This window comes from Hydractinia symbiolongicarpus, chromosome 14 (assembly GCF_029227915.1).
Source record: "Hydractinia symbiolongicarpus strain clone_291-10 chromosome 14, HSymV2.1, whole genome shotgun sequence".
NCBI lineage: Eukaryota > Metazoa > Cnidaria > Hydrozoa > Anthoathecata > Hydractiniidae > Hydractinia > Hydractinia symbiolongicarpus.
This window is the reverse complement of record NC_079888.1, coordinates 3,805,526-3,821,656: the sequence shown is the minus strand read 5'-3', so window position 1 is coordinate 3,821,656 and position 16,131 is coordinate 3,805,526. Positions and strand designations below refer to the sequence as shown.

Genomic DNA, 16,131 nt, shown 5'->3' with positions numbered 1-16,131 from the left:
ACTAACAAAATAGGCAATCATACTATAAAAACCTCTAATTCCAAATCACTTACGTTTAACCGGACACATCCGCAGGATAATAAGATTTTGATTGGATGACTTAAAAGGGTGGAATTTTAAAAAGAATAGACAAGTTGATCTGACAATCAAAACAGATCTGCTATAAATTGATTATTAAGCCTTGTTTCTTTTTCATTTAAAAGCCAGGTCTCGCTTTCTTGTGACAATGTCACTATTAAAGCGCGTGTTTCCAACATTCGAAGTCTGCATGCTTTTTTATTACGCTTCTCGCAGTGAAAATTTTACTTGCATTTTTGGTATTGGTATATGTCATTGTTGTAAAAATCCAACAAAAAATCAGCAGATTTAGCTGTACAACTTTCTTTACACGTATCTGCCATATTTTCTGAATTCTCACACAATTGGGTATTAATTTAAAATGTATCATTTTTTAAACCGTCTCTTGTTCTTATCATAGATTAAGTATGTAACCCTGAAAGGACAGACCGATTTTCAAACAATTTTTTTAAAATAAACAAAATTTATGGGAAACTTTCGCGTTTTACGACTTTTGCAACAAATAAAATATCCATAAATGTGTTATTGATTCTTTTGATAAAACAAATTTTTGCGTTTTGTAAATTTTTAACCGTAAAAAAAAAGTTTCTTCTCGAAAGCCGCTATTGGTGGCTGAGAACACGACGTAGACGGTTCGCGTTAAACATCGTTGTGCAGTGCTCAGAAGATATGTCAATCCAACTATAACGCTGCTTTCCGCGCTGGTATTTTACCGGGATATTTACCGGACTTATTTTCTCAGACAATTTATAAGGCTTTTTTCTTCTTAGGTGCCGTGAAAAAAATCACCCTGGTATCGAATGTGACGATATTGTAAAAATGTCGTTTCCTACTTCTGGTTACGTTGAACAGTCAAGCACAGATGATGATGATGGTAATGATGATGACGAAGAACAAAGTGACGCTAGTGTATCGTTCGATGACGACGCTATCGATGACTTGCTCGATGGCTTAGATGCTTTTGATGCCAAGCGAAAAGTTTCACTTTAGTTCTTTTCAAATTTTAGGGATTAACAAATTGATTTATAAAATTTAATGTATTTTTTTTTACTCTTCCGCTATGCTCAAAGTTTTTTAAAGCAAGGTTTGAATTAGACCTTTGTTTGTTAAGTTTGGTAAAATTTTAATGTTACTAACAGATTAAAAAAAGAAGTTACCGCCAATGTTTGCACCAATCCGATTGGCGCAATCAACCGACTATGAGACTTTTGAATTGGATATATTGAATTTTATATGTCAACAAGAAAAATAAAAAAAAGAGGTAAAAATTATTGTGGATCCTTAACTTCTTCGCCAAAAAATCCCGCCAAAAAATCCCGCCAAAAAATCCCGCCAAAAAATCCCGAAAAGGACAAATTGTGGCGATGAAATTAAGATTATTGGTTGAGAAATTTTACACTGAAAAAGTACACAGTAACTCCGTATGTTTTACATCTATTTGAAGCAAACGTGTGAGTGCTCAAATTAAAAATTGAAATAAACAGGGTTTCTTTTTAAAAGAATAGTATTTCCTCATTTCAACGTAATGATTCTTAAAGGGAATCCGGGGTATAAAATGATGTTGGACTTATATTATAGAGCTAAAAAAGTTTGTAAAGACTAATAAGCCCCACCCTGGTATCGAATGTGACGATATTGTAAAAATGTCGTTTCCTACTTCTGGTTACGTTGAACAGTCAAGCACAGATGATGATGATGGTAATGATGATGACGAAGAACAAAGTGACGCTAGTGTATCGTTCGATGACGACGCTATCGATGACTTGCTCGATGGCTTAGATGCTTTTGATGCCAAGCGAAAAGTTTCACTTTAGTTCTTTTCAAATTTTAGGGATTAACAAATTGATTTATAAAATTTAATGTATTTTTTTTTACTCTTCCGCTATGCTCAAAGTTTTTTAAAGCAAGGTTTGAATTAGACCTTTGTTTGTTAAGTTTGGTAAAATTTTAATGTTACTAACAGATTAAAAAAAGAAGTTACCGCCAATGTTTGCACCAATCCGATTGGCGCAATCAACCGACTATGAGACTTTTGAATTGGATATATTGAATTTTATATGTCAACAAGAAAAATAAAAAAAAGAGGTAAAAATTATTGTGGATCCTTAACTTCTTCGCCAAAAAATCCCGCCAAAAAATCCCGCCAAAAAATCCCGCCAAAAAATCCCGCCAAAAAATCCCGAAAAGGACAAATTGTGGCGATGAAATTAAGATTATTGGTTGAGAAATTTTACACTGAAAAAGTACACAGTAACTCCGTATGTTTTACATCTATTTGAAGCAAACGTGTGAGTGCTCAAATTAAAAATTGAAATAAACAGGGTTTCTTTTTAAAAGAATAGTATTTCCTCATTTCAACGTAATGATTCTTAAAGGGAATCCGGGGTATAAAATGATGTTGGACTTATATTATAGAGCTAAAAAAGTTTGTAAAGACTAATAAGCCCCCTCTCCAGCGACTCAAATAATTATTTAGCCCCCTTCCTTTGTTTAGCCGCCCCCAACAAAATAATAAAAAATACAATACAATAAAATGAAAAACTAAAAGTAGTCAAAGAAATTCGATATTATTCGTTGATTTAACGTCAGATACAACGATATTCATAGGCTGCAGCTTTAATTTTGTCTCACCAAGTTTTTTTTGCAACGGACTATGCATCTTCCAGTCACTACAAGTCCATCTTCCAATTTTCTGTGACCAGTTGGAAGGTTGTATGGAAGACGCAGAACTTCTTCTGTTACATGAAGATGATGGTGAAGCAGATGGAGTTAACATTCTGTATTAATTTGAAAAATAGATATTGTGTTTTAAATTCTATTATTTATTTAACCCCCTCCCTTTATTAAGCCCCTCCCTCCTATTAATCCCCCCGTCCAAAACGTCCAGAATTTAATAAGCCCCCCGGGGGCTAAAAAAAAGGAATAACAGTAACCAGGATTTAGAATTTTACATTATCACGCCTATCACGCGCTCGCTTTTAAGCGCTTTAAAACTACCCAACGGAAAGCAAGGGAACTTATATACTTGTTTACCTAAGACCGTTTGTGTCAACAACAAAAACGGAAAACTGATTAAAAACAGGAGAGAGAGGTAATATTAACCCTTTTTTGACTGGTATAATTTTATGGTAATTATTCCAATCTTTTTGGACTGGGTAAAGCAATCTGCCTGAAGCTTAACATCCGCTTTAGTTTGGCTATTTCTTAATAATTTTAACCACGAGAATTGCTTTCAACGTTTTCCGCAACTGTATCTTCTCAAAAATTGATATGTTATCAGAGTTCAGCAGGGTCTTAGTATTATTATTAGTATTATTATTAATATTATTCCAAATATTAATGCAGGATATAGCCACTGCAGTGTTTCAAACACTGTTATTAATGTGGGTCCTGTGTTTGGAAAGTATACATTAAGTATACGCCAGTATTTCCTACCATATTTCCCTCACATGGCATTGGTTGACCCGTAGCTGTAGTAAAGACACTTGCTAAACATGTCAGCGCTGTAGACCATTATTCTTTCCTCCAGTGCCTGAAGAAGTGGTCTGCAGTATTCTGGGACATGCTAGAAATAAATAATGATAAATACAGGTTAAAATGTTTTGTACCTGTACGGTGTAAGGTACAAGGTGTACGGTACTTGTACAGTGTTGAGAAATATTATGAAGCCTTAATTACAAAAGTACAATTTTTGTAAAAGATAAAGATGTCATCATAAAGTTAAATCAAAGGAACAATATTCTAGGGGCTGGAACCAACGGGAACCAAGTTGAATAAATGTTATTCACTTCGATTCAGTTTTATAAGTTGTCAGAAGGTTCCAGCCTAGAGCTTGGAGGAAAGAATACGGAATCCGTATTTTGTTCCTCCAAGCCTAGACAAATAAAAAAAAGACAACGTCAATACGAATCATCTGTATTGTAATACCTGTATACGTCTGTCTGTCACGCAAAATGGTATCGTACGTAGCGAGACGCACGCAATGCTAATAAAAAGGACGGGCGAACCCGTGGAGTTTTTCCACGGGCGACCGACTAGTAGATTATATTTTGTTATTAATGCAAAACTTTGTAAAACTTAGCAACAGTAAATCAAGCAATAATTATTCCATGTGTCATGAAAAGAAGAAACAACATGGTGGAAACTATATCTTTGTTAAGTTGATTTAAGTGCTCGATTCCAATAAACAAGCATATTTACAAGATGTGTCCACTTTAAAAATCAACAGCTAATAAGCTAAAAAGCATTCGATAATTTTTAATTAAGCGCAAAAACGTTGTACTCGTATGCAATAAATTCATTTCGGGTAAATTTAAAAGTGCTATGCAACTGCTTCACTAATCTTAATATACTTTCTTTTAACGTCGATATTGTTTTAACGTGAAAGTTTGGTAAACTACAAAACAATTTTATAGGCGATGTTGTATATTTATGTGTTAGGAATTTTTTCTTAACAAAAATTTTTTTAGCAAAAATTCGGTCTGGAACAAAAGTAATTAAATTTTAAACAGATAGTGGCATTTTTAACAAATTTCAAGCTTCTGATGACGTAACAGAAAATGTGTTGACGCCAGCAAAAATTTATTTCTGCCATTTGGTTCCTTTTATGACGTACTATAAGTGTGCCAAGTTTGATTCAATTTGGACAACCCTGTGAAAAAGTTATTGAGGGAGGGGGGGGGGGGGGGGCGGATTCCGCCCCCGGACATGGTATGTTTGAAAAACCCCGGACCAAGTAGAGTTAATTTTCATCTTAATACTTTAATAACTGATTACACCCGGGCGGGTTTTTTATTTTTGTAATATTTATTTTCTTTTTAGATGTTAAGACAATATTATTGTTACGTTGTTTAGTCATGTACAAATCTTACACGGACGAAATTTAAGATTTTGTCTAGGAACAAAGATTTTTAAGAAGCATTCTGCAGTGAGCTAGCTAGCCTTAGGTAATACTATTCAGTTTGGTATAAGACCTTTTTATCCTAGCCAATATTATTTATTTTTATGTTGGAGTTGTGTTATAAGTGTCGGACCGACAGTTATAAGTGTCGAGTCGACAGTTAAACACGCGGCGAGAGTTCAAGTGAGTTCAAGAATCGACAGTTATAAGGCGCGGCGACAGGTACATTGATATGACTTTAAGGAGAAATAATTTATATTCTAAGCACTCACTCAAGGGCCACGGTAATCTAGCTAGCTCCTTACTTACCTCTGGCTAAAGAGTAAGATTCATAAATATTCTTAAGCTTAATGCACTTAGGTAGCTACATCCTTTATTACTGTCATAAAAACTTGTTCCACAAAATAAAATTGTGGAGTGATTTTTATAACTGGATGAAGGTGTAACGATTGGCGTTTCCTGTGTTTTTATTTAAACCCAAGTTAACATATAGTTTTTTGAGGTATTACGCATATAGAGATGTTTGACATAGTATACACCAAGTGTTAACAACCGGATATATATTTCCTGTGTTTTTATTAGCCAAAGCTACGATAAATTATTTTTTGGGAAAAGGGTAAACTATACAGATGTGCAACATGTTTACCTGCACTAAACGCTCACCCTGGTGCCGTTATTAATTTTTCACCGATTGCGTTTGTTATGACAAGGTAACAACGGGTTGCACTGGGCGCGTCACTCAATTACCAACATACTGCATATCTGTACCTACAGCGCTCCACCTGGATGTGTGGCACAGTTTGGAAGTCTCATTAGGCGTCTCACAGGGCATTTACCGAAGATTCACAGTCACTTGCTTACCCTAGCGTTTCGACGCCGAGTCCCCGGCTGGTAATAATATAATTTTTGACTTTCGTTAACACTCAAGGTAAAAATTCGATATGCAGAATTTGAAAGGTCGTATAAAATAAATCATTGCAAACAAAACATTACCATGTTCGACACTTACAGAAGAATTTGAAAAGTTGAATGTGAAATATTAAAGTTTTCAACTAGCCATCTAATAATAACGTTGGCTTCGACGATCTTTATATTGACTCAAGAGAAAGCTAAAGGAACAAATCTAAGAATGAGAAGGACGCATCGATATAAAACTGGATATCAGATCATCGTTTTTCATCGACAATATAGAACTAGCCATGTTGAAGAAGCATCCAGACAGAATGTTGCTGAATCTGGTTATTTTAAACTTGAGATTCTTGTTGTTTCTTTTATATGAAAATGTTTTTTTTTTGTGCTTGTGTACATATTAACGTACCATATTTTTTGACGACGGCCAATACTACTCCATATTGACCCGTCGTCAAGAGCGCTAAGCCAATCAGAATTCCTAAAAACCAGTACCACAGAACTTGTGGTTACGAAGCAAACTCCATAACTGCAAGGCCACACGCAACACTTATTTGTTTAAGTTGGTATAGCGCTGTTTTTCGTATGTTTTGGTAACATTATTTTTAAGCAGCCTCGCATGAATATCTGGTGACATTATGTACATGTTGGTGCTCTGCGGGTGCGTATATCATCTTGGAGTTCTACATGTATTTGATGTCATTTTCTAACTTCTTTTGGGCTGTGTTACTTACATTGCGAAATGCGCTGTTTCCGACGTTCTGCGATAAGTCGGGAACGAAGTCTCTTTTCGGATTCTGCACTACAATGTAACCGGATGAGAATAGTATAAATGCACGTGTCGTATCCTCGGCCAAGCCTCGGTCTTTGGTCGCGTGGAAAGCATCGCAAACTCAACTGTCATTAATATTAATTGATGCAATTTTCGTTTTATGTACATTACTGGCGCAAATAATCAAGAAAATGTTGGCGTGAAGAGAAACAGACGGACATCGACAACTGTAAAGTGACCAGCTTCACGGTTTTTTTTCTAGGAAAATACGCAAAAAGATGAAATCCAGATTTGGCTGTGGATACCGAGAAAGTTTTTAATCCAGTTGCTGGTCACAAGTTGGTCGATGTCAAGTGCAAAGATCTGTGATTAATATGAAATATGCTTCATAAAATATGTCATGCTATGTACCACTCTAACCAATATACTATCCTACAATACCAAGTTACAAGTTACTCCAATACTGTTGTTTTTTTTATACTAATTTATTCTTTGGAATATGTGAAAAGAAGTAAATTTGTGATCATGTCAAACATATCATTTTCAAAAGTTTATTTATCACGAAAAAAGTTCATTAAGCGGACTAAATGCATAAACCTTCCAAAACTAAAAACCATTGGCCGATCTAGTAAAAATTCCACGGGTTGACAGGTAATGACAAACGTTGTATCAGGGGCGGATCTAGGGTTAGGTAGCCTAGGCAATTGCCTAAGCCTTATTTTGTGATCTACTAGAGAAAAAAAATTCTATAGATAGAATAATCTATAAAGAAACTAAATTATTTTTATAAATTTATTTTTGGCATCCGCCGATTTCGACTTCATGACGATGCGGCGTTTTTATCGATTTTTTATATTTTACTCAAATAAGCAAACCCGGGGCGATCTTAGGCAAAGTGTCGATTCGCCTAAAACGTCCGCGGGTTTTAAAGTTCCGAATGAATGAAAATCACAGACGGAAGAAAAAACGCCTAAAACGTCCGCGGGTTTTCAAGTTCCAATGAATGAAATTCTGGAATGTGAAGAAAAAACGCCTAAAACGTCCGCGGGTTTTCAAGTTCCAATGAATGAAATTCTGGAATGTGAAGAAAAAACACCTAAAACGTCCGTGGGTTAAAAAGTTTAAACGCCTAAAACGACCACGGCTATGTTTACATGGACAAGTGTATGTTTCTTTTTCAACATGGTTTACCTGGGTCAGGTCCAATTGCAGGGAGCACTTCAAATGTCTAGAATATCAAAGGAAATTGTATGCTACCTAAGTTAAATGAAGAAGTTTTGAATTTGGAAACCCTTTCAGATATTGAAAGGATTTGAAATGCTGGAGGGAAATATTTTAGCCACGTGTGCCATGTTGTTGTCTCAAACCAAACCTTCATCTGCCTCTGCAAGAGACAATAAATTCATTGCTTTAAAGTAAGTAATATTTGAAATATTTTAGTTTTAGCTGCTCCTGAATTTTAGGCACTTTTGTGTTAAGAACTATTCCTAAATGTGGTAAACCACCAGATGTTCTTACAAAAAATGTGATTAAAATCTTTTTCTTATCAAAACAAAAGGTTTTAACTTGACCTCGATCATATGTATTGTTTGTTTATAAAAGCCCAATGCTAAACGAGATAACTGAGGCAATTTATGTAAACATCTGTCTTGGCGGTCAAAAGATGTTTTGGTGTGTATTTTAAATTTGGTATAGAGTGTATTACTAGCTACCTACCTGTATGTGTATTAGTTGGAATTTTGTTAGTTTTTTTGTTTAACGTCTTAAGGTCACAGGCTTCGTGTAGGCTTCGTGTAGCGGTTTATGCAACTGTGTATCTTTGTTTCTGTTTGGGAGAGAAAACATTCTTGTAAGATAACTAAGAGACAGCTCTTTCATGAACGCAAAAGTCCAAGCTAAATGTTAATAGATCTGCAGATCCCCTTTCCATCCCCTAAACATCACAATCAGAAAAGGTAATATTTGAATGTTGTCAGTCCTTGAAATCATAAGCACTCGGCCATGTGTCCCTGTTAAGCAGGTACACATTACAAGTTCAAAAAACTTTCTGTTCTCTAAAAAATCGATGTATACAGTATGAGATATACTTAAACGTCAAAGGATCCTACCTTGTCCCACCGCCAAATTTATACGTTTAGCATATACTTTTTTATTATGAATGTCCCTAAGAACTTTGACTTTGTGGGAACTTTTAAACAGTGCATTTTATATACAACATCCCACTACTCATTTTAAAACATTTAAGAACATGAAAAGATCTCTTTAACTTTCCCACCTTATTAATTTTAGTTTAATAAAATTGCTAAAAACAAAAGAATGAAGCAATACCTAATCTAAGAATAGTCCAAGTTTTATAATATTTCTTATTCTCATCTTGTTGAGCAATACAACGTGTATAATTTTGTTTTAGGATAAGATATTTTGATGTCACCCTAGTACCTATGATGAATATTCTTCTGACAACGAAAATCATCATCAATTAAAAAACACAGAAGATTTGTTCTGAATCCTTATAATATATATTGGAAAACTGTAAACAATGGATATATATCTGGTATAATCCACAAAGTTGGTGAAAAAAATCAATCAAAATAACTTGTGAAAATTCAAGTAAATCATAGAAATAATTTTCACATAAAACAATACAGATCGAAACAAGAATTGCATGTTAAAGAACGTTCTGTTACAGACTGTAAACTAATGAAAATGTCATGTTTACTTATGATTATGAGTAGGATTTGTATGTATGTTGCTTTTTATATGAGAATCTTTAGAATTGGCCTATAGTTACTAAAACCTTCCTAAAGATTATACAGTATTAAAATATTTTTCAAACATAGTTGACAGGGACTTGCGAGTGTAAATGATATACAGACATGTTAAATGTTTTGATGTTATTTTTCTTATTTCTACAACTCTTTTTTGGCTTAATAAACTTCCTTACAGTTGTGGGAATTTCATAACATTAACATTAATGCTTAATAGAAATTGATGCAAAACTACACCAGTAACCGTAATACTAAACTGTATTAACTTCATAAAGAGGTGATTACTATATACTCTTTGTAGACGTTTATTATATGTTGCTACCTTACACGGTCTAACTGGAAAGCTTTCATACTTTTATATGCTGCTTTTCTTTTTGCATTTGCAGGTTATTAACACAGATTATAATATTCCAAACAATATTTCTACGTTGCACTACTGTGGACTATCTATTCCTAAAATTGTCTTGTAATGTAATTTTTTGTTGTATTGTTAGTTATTAGACTTGTTGTATATTATGAAATAAAGAAACTCCCCTACTTATTCCTTGTACTCGTATTATGTGCGTAAAACGTAAAAAGATGCTTAGATGAGGATACTTATTACCAGTATGTCATTCAAAGAAACTATGGAAAAGCTAACCCTGTTTCGAATCTAATTTGCTAAACGGACGCATTTTCCATCCGCATGTTTTAACAAGGATAAAGTGTTAAAACTACGGAGGTTACTGTTTTTTATTTGGCTGTAAAGAAACTTTCGTTTCTAATCTAGGAAGAATTTTTAATAATTAAAAACCTTACTTTTGGGAAATTATTAGCTCCTTTTACAGCAAAAACACAAAACGGCCGATTTACCTCGTACAACACCACAACCCTTGACATTACTTTACCGAAAAATAAATCAAATTTTGCCTAACCAGAAAAAAATCCTTGAACCGCCCCTGCGTATGACATATTTTACTCTTGTTTACTTTCCATTTTCACTTTGACATCACTTCTTTCAAATTAATCTAAGTGAAACCTTAAACCGACGCAAGATTTCTATGTAAACATTTCACCCAAGAGTGACAAAGCGTTTTCGTTCAATGCGCGCTTAAATGTTGATGAGGACTTTTACTGGAAGTTCCTGATATTAAATTCAACCTAAAGTACTTGTACACAGTCATACAAGGCAGTGTGGAAATACACTTCCCGATATTTTCTTGTAAATGCTGCCTCAATATTGTGATTATGCTGACTAATAATTAGATGTGCCTACGCAGTTTCTTGTTATAATTACTTCCGATAACACTAATTACATTCCTCGTTGTATTAAATTAAATTAAGAATAGCAATCCACCCGAAACAGAGTTCACATCATCTATTTAAATTGATTTAGTTGTATTGATTCAATCGTATTTGCATGTTTAACAAAACGAATATGTGTGTAAGTGTTTTTCCGAAAGAAAAAAATTGAATTTAATTTCATTTCTGTGTGTGTGTGAACACAGTGCCGTGGTTATGAGGTCGTTGGTAAAATCTAGAACATGTATCCCACAGCAATAACAGTGCTTTTCCAACATGGTTATCACTAGTAAACGAGATACTGAAGTCATTGCATTGCACTTACAAATTTGCGGCTTTAAACGGCTCGAAATAGCTGACGTCAGCTGCTGCATCTCTAACTAGGGTCCTCAATAATTTGAAATTTTAATATCTTCCTTAAAGGTTCCTTAAAAGCATACGACTGTATTTTTTTGGTAATTTGCGTTCCAATTGTACGCAACAGTGACAAAATGCTTATTGTATATTGCCAAAAATTAAAAAAAAAGCTAATAAAGAACAAACAAACGAACGAAAGAACGAACGAACGAACGATATTTAAGAAGAAAGGATTTTCCGATCACGTAAGCAATGAACAACCTATCAAAGAGCGCGGTGAGTCCCGAAATATTCCGATTCCTCGGTGATAACAAAAATTATATTTGTTCTCCTGGCAAATTTTAGCTCAAAAATAAAAGAAATTTATCACTGTATTATAAAGAATTTATTTTTTCTTTGGGTAAAATCTCATACATTATACCTTACATATTTGATATTAAATATAACCCTAACGACAAAGTTATAGCTTTAAGCTTGCCTTTATTCGGAGACACATCTCTTCTTTACATCAGTTTAAGGTTAAACTTAAACAAAGATAAGGAGTCAATCGGATCTACGTCATTGATACAGATTCTGTTTTACCACATTGTCCATTTACGTTTTCTTGCACATTATTATTCTCTCGTCTTTGCCTAATGATAGGAAAAAGCTTTCCCATCTGGTACGAAATAGCCATTTTTAGATTATGATTTCCGACAGTATATATGATAGGGTCTATTGCCCCATTTATTGTTGAAAACAATAATGTAATGCGAGACCATTTCATTGCACTTACAGAACCATCACAACCATGGAAGTAATTAAAAGTCCGTAGAAACCAGTAAAGAAAAAATGGAAACCAAGTTAATAAAAATGTAAATAAAGATATGCCTAAAAGTTTCTCTGCCCTCTGTAAATTTTTGTTTCTGACTGCACAGTTATTTAACAGATCAGCATTATGAAAACGTTTCCACAAGATTGCACCAAATGAAATAATAAGACATGTTAACGGCAGGAAAATAGAAATTAGGAGAATTGATATCCTGTAAACAAGTGGATGACTAATATATCTCCAATTGCGTTCACACAATTTAATGTGTCTGTCATAGCGAAATGAAATAATGGAAGGAATAATGAAACCAATACATAAAAGCCATGCTAAAAAACTGTATATGATAATCCCTTTCTTTTTCATACGAAGTTCGTGACGTGTTGGATACTTAATGACAACATATCTGTTGACACTAATCGCGCACAACGTAAACAAATAAACACCAGCACTGATGAAGTAGACGCATAAACCTTCGGTGTAACTACATAGAGCGTTCAGGCTAGTTTGTGAATTAGCCAACGAGCCTGTGTCTGTTACAAAAGCAAAGAAGATAATGTTACTTCCTGAAATGATATGCGCGAGTGATAAGTTTAGCAGAAGATAATTCATTGGTGTTTGAAGTGTCTTTCGAGAACGTATAGCCATCCATATGGAAACATTACCAACTAAATTTACTGTATATAAAGAAACATAACATATTGTAACAACCACTTGCACTGCGGGTGGAAAGAATTGTCTGTTTGATAACTTATTTAAATACACTGTGTTATTTATATTCAAATTAATTTCTTCTTCGCATTTGATGTTCATTTTATGCTCACGTCTGATTCTGATTCCGTGGCTGTTCTACGTTTTATGATATCTTCAATTATTTTAAAAATCTGTATTCTATTCAAATATTAAAGCTGGTAACATTAACCTTTTAAGAAAAGAATAGCAATAGAAAACGATTAGGAATATTGAAATCAATTAAAAATAATAACCTATTAGTCAGCAGAAAATATCACCCGCTATAAATCTAAATTGGCGTCATTATGGAAGGTTTATCGTTTCTCAAACGTGATAGCGTAGTGGGCGATGTTTAGGTAGTCTTTCCTTGCATCGCAGTTTCCATTAAGCAAACCTGGATGGAAATAACTTAAAACGTGCCTCGTCTATTTTTATTAGGTTTATTCTAATGTCGTGACGAAGGGACAATGTATGTTAAATTTGGATTAACTAAAATTTTGTCAAAGTAAGTCATTAAAATTAGTAAATGATAACTTTGGCAGTGGTTTTAATTCATTGCACCCCTATGATGAACGCTTATGGTGCTTTTTATACTTCCTTATGTTACTGTGTCCTTCCGTCACAAAAATGGTGACGTAAGTTTTTTAAATCTCCCAATATTTTCAAACATTGGTCTGTTATGAGCAAATTCAGAAACTGATTATCGACGATGAGCACATCTTTGTTAATGTAATGTTTTTTTATATTAGGTATATTTTATACCTTTGTAAAATGGGAGTATGCCTTGATTTCAAAGAGCTGCCATTTTTGTCAATTTTTTGTAATACTAACATGAAAATCCACTAAAATTTTGCTTTAAAGTGTCGTGGTTAGAGCTAAAAAATTACATCCACAAGCGTTTATTTTAAAAATAAACATAACGACTGTAAAAAAAAATTATTTCATAGTTTTCTTCCATCACATCATTTCGTCACACTGACAATAAATGTTACGCCATTGTGTAATCCAATGTTGGCGCTTAAACTAAAGATGGCGCTTAAACTATTATATGATTGGGCACATAGCTTCGAGATTAAGAAAAAAAGGATACTTTTAATGTTCGAAGTTGTAAATTTCATGGAATTTGAAGAAAAAGGACAATGCAAAAAGGCTGTATTTCCATGACGTCCTGTCGTCACGGACCAATCTTTTTTCTTACCATTTCCCAACAAAAATATGATTTTAAAATAAAAATCACTTCATCCAATCACGTTGTAATATTCATGATCTAACACAGTATTGTAATTGTTAAAAACTGTGTTTCATAACGTTTCAAAGTGTAAAATGTCCTTTCGTCACTTTTCATTAGTTTTGTAAAAAAACCTATTCCAGAATAAGGCACGTCACAATATGACATTTTGAGAAAAACGTAAATGTAACCTAACAATTCATAAAAAATGGCAAGATATTCTTTTTTGAAATATGCGGGATTCGATCCGCGCTCCAGCGCTCATTGCCAGGCAGTATGTTAGGGATAAACAAAGTAGTTCTTCTTCAATATGACTTACACGCATTATACTCTCCCGTCATGATCAGATCTCTGATCGGGGTGAAACATTTTCTGTTGAGAATGAAATACGGATGTGCTATAACAAATATTCACCTATGTATTAAATTTTATTATGCGCTAATTTCATTATGCGGTAACTTCATTATGTCGTAACCTCATTATGCGGTGACTTCATTATGCGGTAACTTTATTATGCGGTAACTTCATTACGCGGTAACTTCATTATGCGGTAACTTCGTTATGCAGAATTTTGTTACGCGTGCGGTAACTTCAATTTACTTTATCAGCTTCTTTTAACTTTAGTTACAAAGTAAAGAACATGTTGTTTTTGTTTTTGTTGTTGACTGCGCGGGTCAATGCATACCAAGTAGGTAATACTGCAAATTATTGTTCTACATGGCAATGTCTTACGGAAAATAGTCAGATCCTAAGTATGTTTTGAGATGGTATTGAGATTGATTTTAGTCTAATTACCACTCTCAAAGGTTTTCCCCAGATAACAAGAAGATAATGGCTACGGAGATTCAGATTTTATTGAATAAAAGAACTATTGTTGAAGCAGTATAAATTTCTATCTCACAATTTTTTTCTAAAAAGGATGGAACATCCAGGTTGATACTGAATTTAAAGCAATTGAACTTGGCAGTTAAATATCAGCATTTGAAAATGGAAACGTTAAATAATGTTTTGCATTTAATAAAACCGAATATTTGGATGGCCAGTATTGATCTAAAAGTTGCCCATTACAGCATACCAAGACTTTTTTGTGTTAAGGTTGGCAAAAAAAGTTATAAATGTATAGCTATGCCTTTTTGTTTTGGTCCAGCTGTGAGTAATTTTCCTAAGATACTCAAAGTAGCTTTTTGTTTCCTGAGGTTTAATGGGTCCACAGACGATTCCTTTCCGTTGGGGGAATCATATGCAGCCTGCCAGGAAAATGTAAATGTGACAGTTAACCTCTTGCTTAGCTTTAAGTTTACAGTCGATCCAACAAAATCAGTATTGAAACCAACTTAAAATTTGACTTCCTTGGTATCATCACCAACCATCCGTTTCTGTGCCTGAGTGATTGGCACTATCATTGCATCTTTTCGAGCTATTCCTTTGTCAGCATTGCATTACGGACCTCTGCAACATGAAAATTTAAAAAAATCTTTATTTTAAGACCTACTCAGATGATCATGAGGTGACAAAACAGCCAGCTGTAATGATATTTCTTGTCTAAAAACAACTGGTTCTACTATAGTTAGAGGTTGTAACCCTCTAAAGATCTTTCAAAAAGGCAAAATCCCCTTTTTTGCAAGGATATCCTAAAAACCCTGACCGTAAAGAGGCAGAAAAATACAACAACGCCAGAACACAACACAAAACAATAAATATTAAAGCCATTCAAAATGAATTAAGTAGGTACAAATGAGATGAATAAAACTTATTATAACATAAATATCCTTAAATAGATAAATTTAAAATTATTCTTAGTCAAAATTGGTTGTTCAATGATCGCTAGATGTACCTTTCTTTTCCAGTCAAATCTATCACCCCCCCCCCCCCCCCCCCTCCGATCAGTTTAGTTTGTCATGGAAGTAGATGCTGCCCTAGTAGAGTGTCCTTTAAACACTGATGTATCTATCCCTGAACAAAGCATGGTTTTTAGCTAACCCCAAATAGAGGATGAAACAAGCTCTTTATGAGGACTAATGTGGCTAAACGTAATTTTTCTCCCTTTCTTTATGGTTCGGACCTGATGATATATTCGTCCAAAGTAGTAACCACACAAAGAGTTTTATTTGTAGGAAAATCATGATACGTCACATTTTGGGAAGTTTTTTCTATTTCCCAAGCCTTGTGTAGCATTAAAAAATTAAAAACATAGCAATCCTCTCCTTTTGACATCAACCTAATGTCTAAGTTCTTTAAAGATGATACCCTAGCAGACGCTGTAAGTGCTAAAAGCATAGTCAGTTTAAGAGTCAAATC

The 16,131-nt window shown here is 34.0% G+C and overlaps 1 protein-coding gene across 1 annotated transcript; it reads right to left on the bottom strand.

The window, feature by feature from the left end:
* Positions 1-11,441: 11,441 nt before the first annotated feature.
* On the bottom strand, positions 11,442-12,999 carry LOC130625708 (kappa-type opioid receptor-like). Its single transcript, XM_057440810.1, has one exon. It carries the CDS (start codon positions 12,684-12,686, stop codon positions 11,619-11,621), a length of 1,068 nt encoding a protein of 355 aa, XP_057296793.1. The 5' UTR covers positions 12,687-12,999; the 3' UTR covers positions 11,442-11,618.
* Between the last annotated feature and the right edge of the window lie 3,132 nt (positions 13,000-16,131).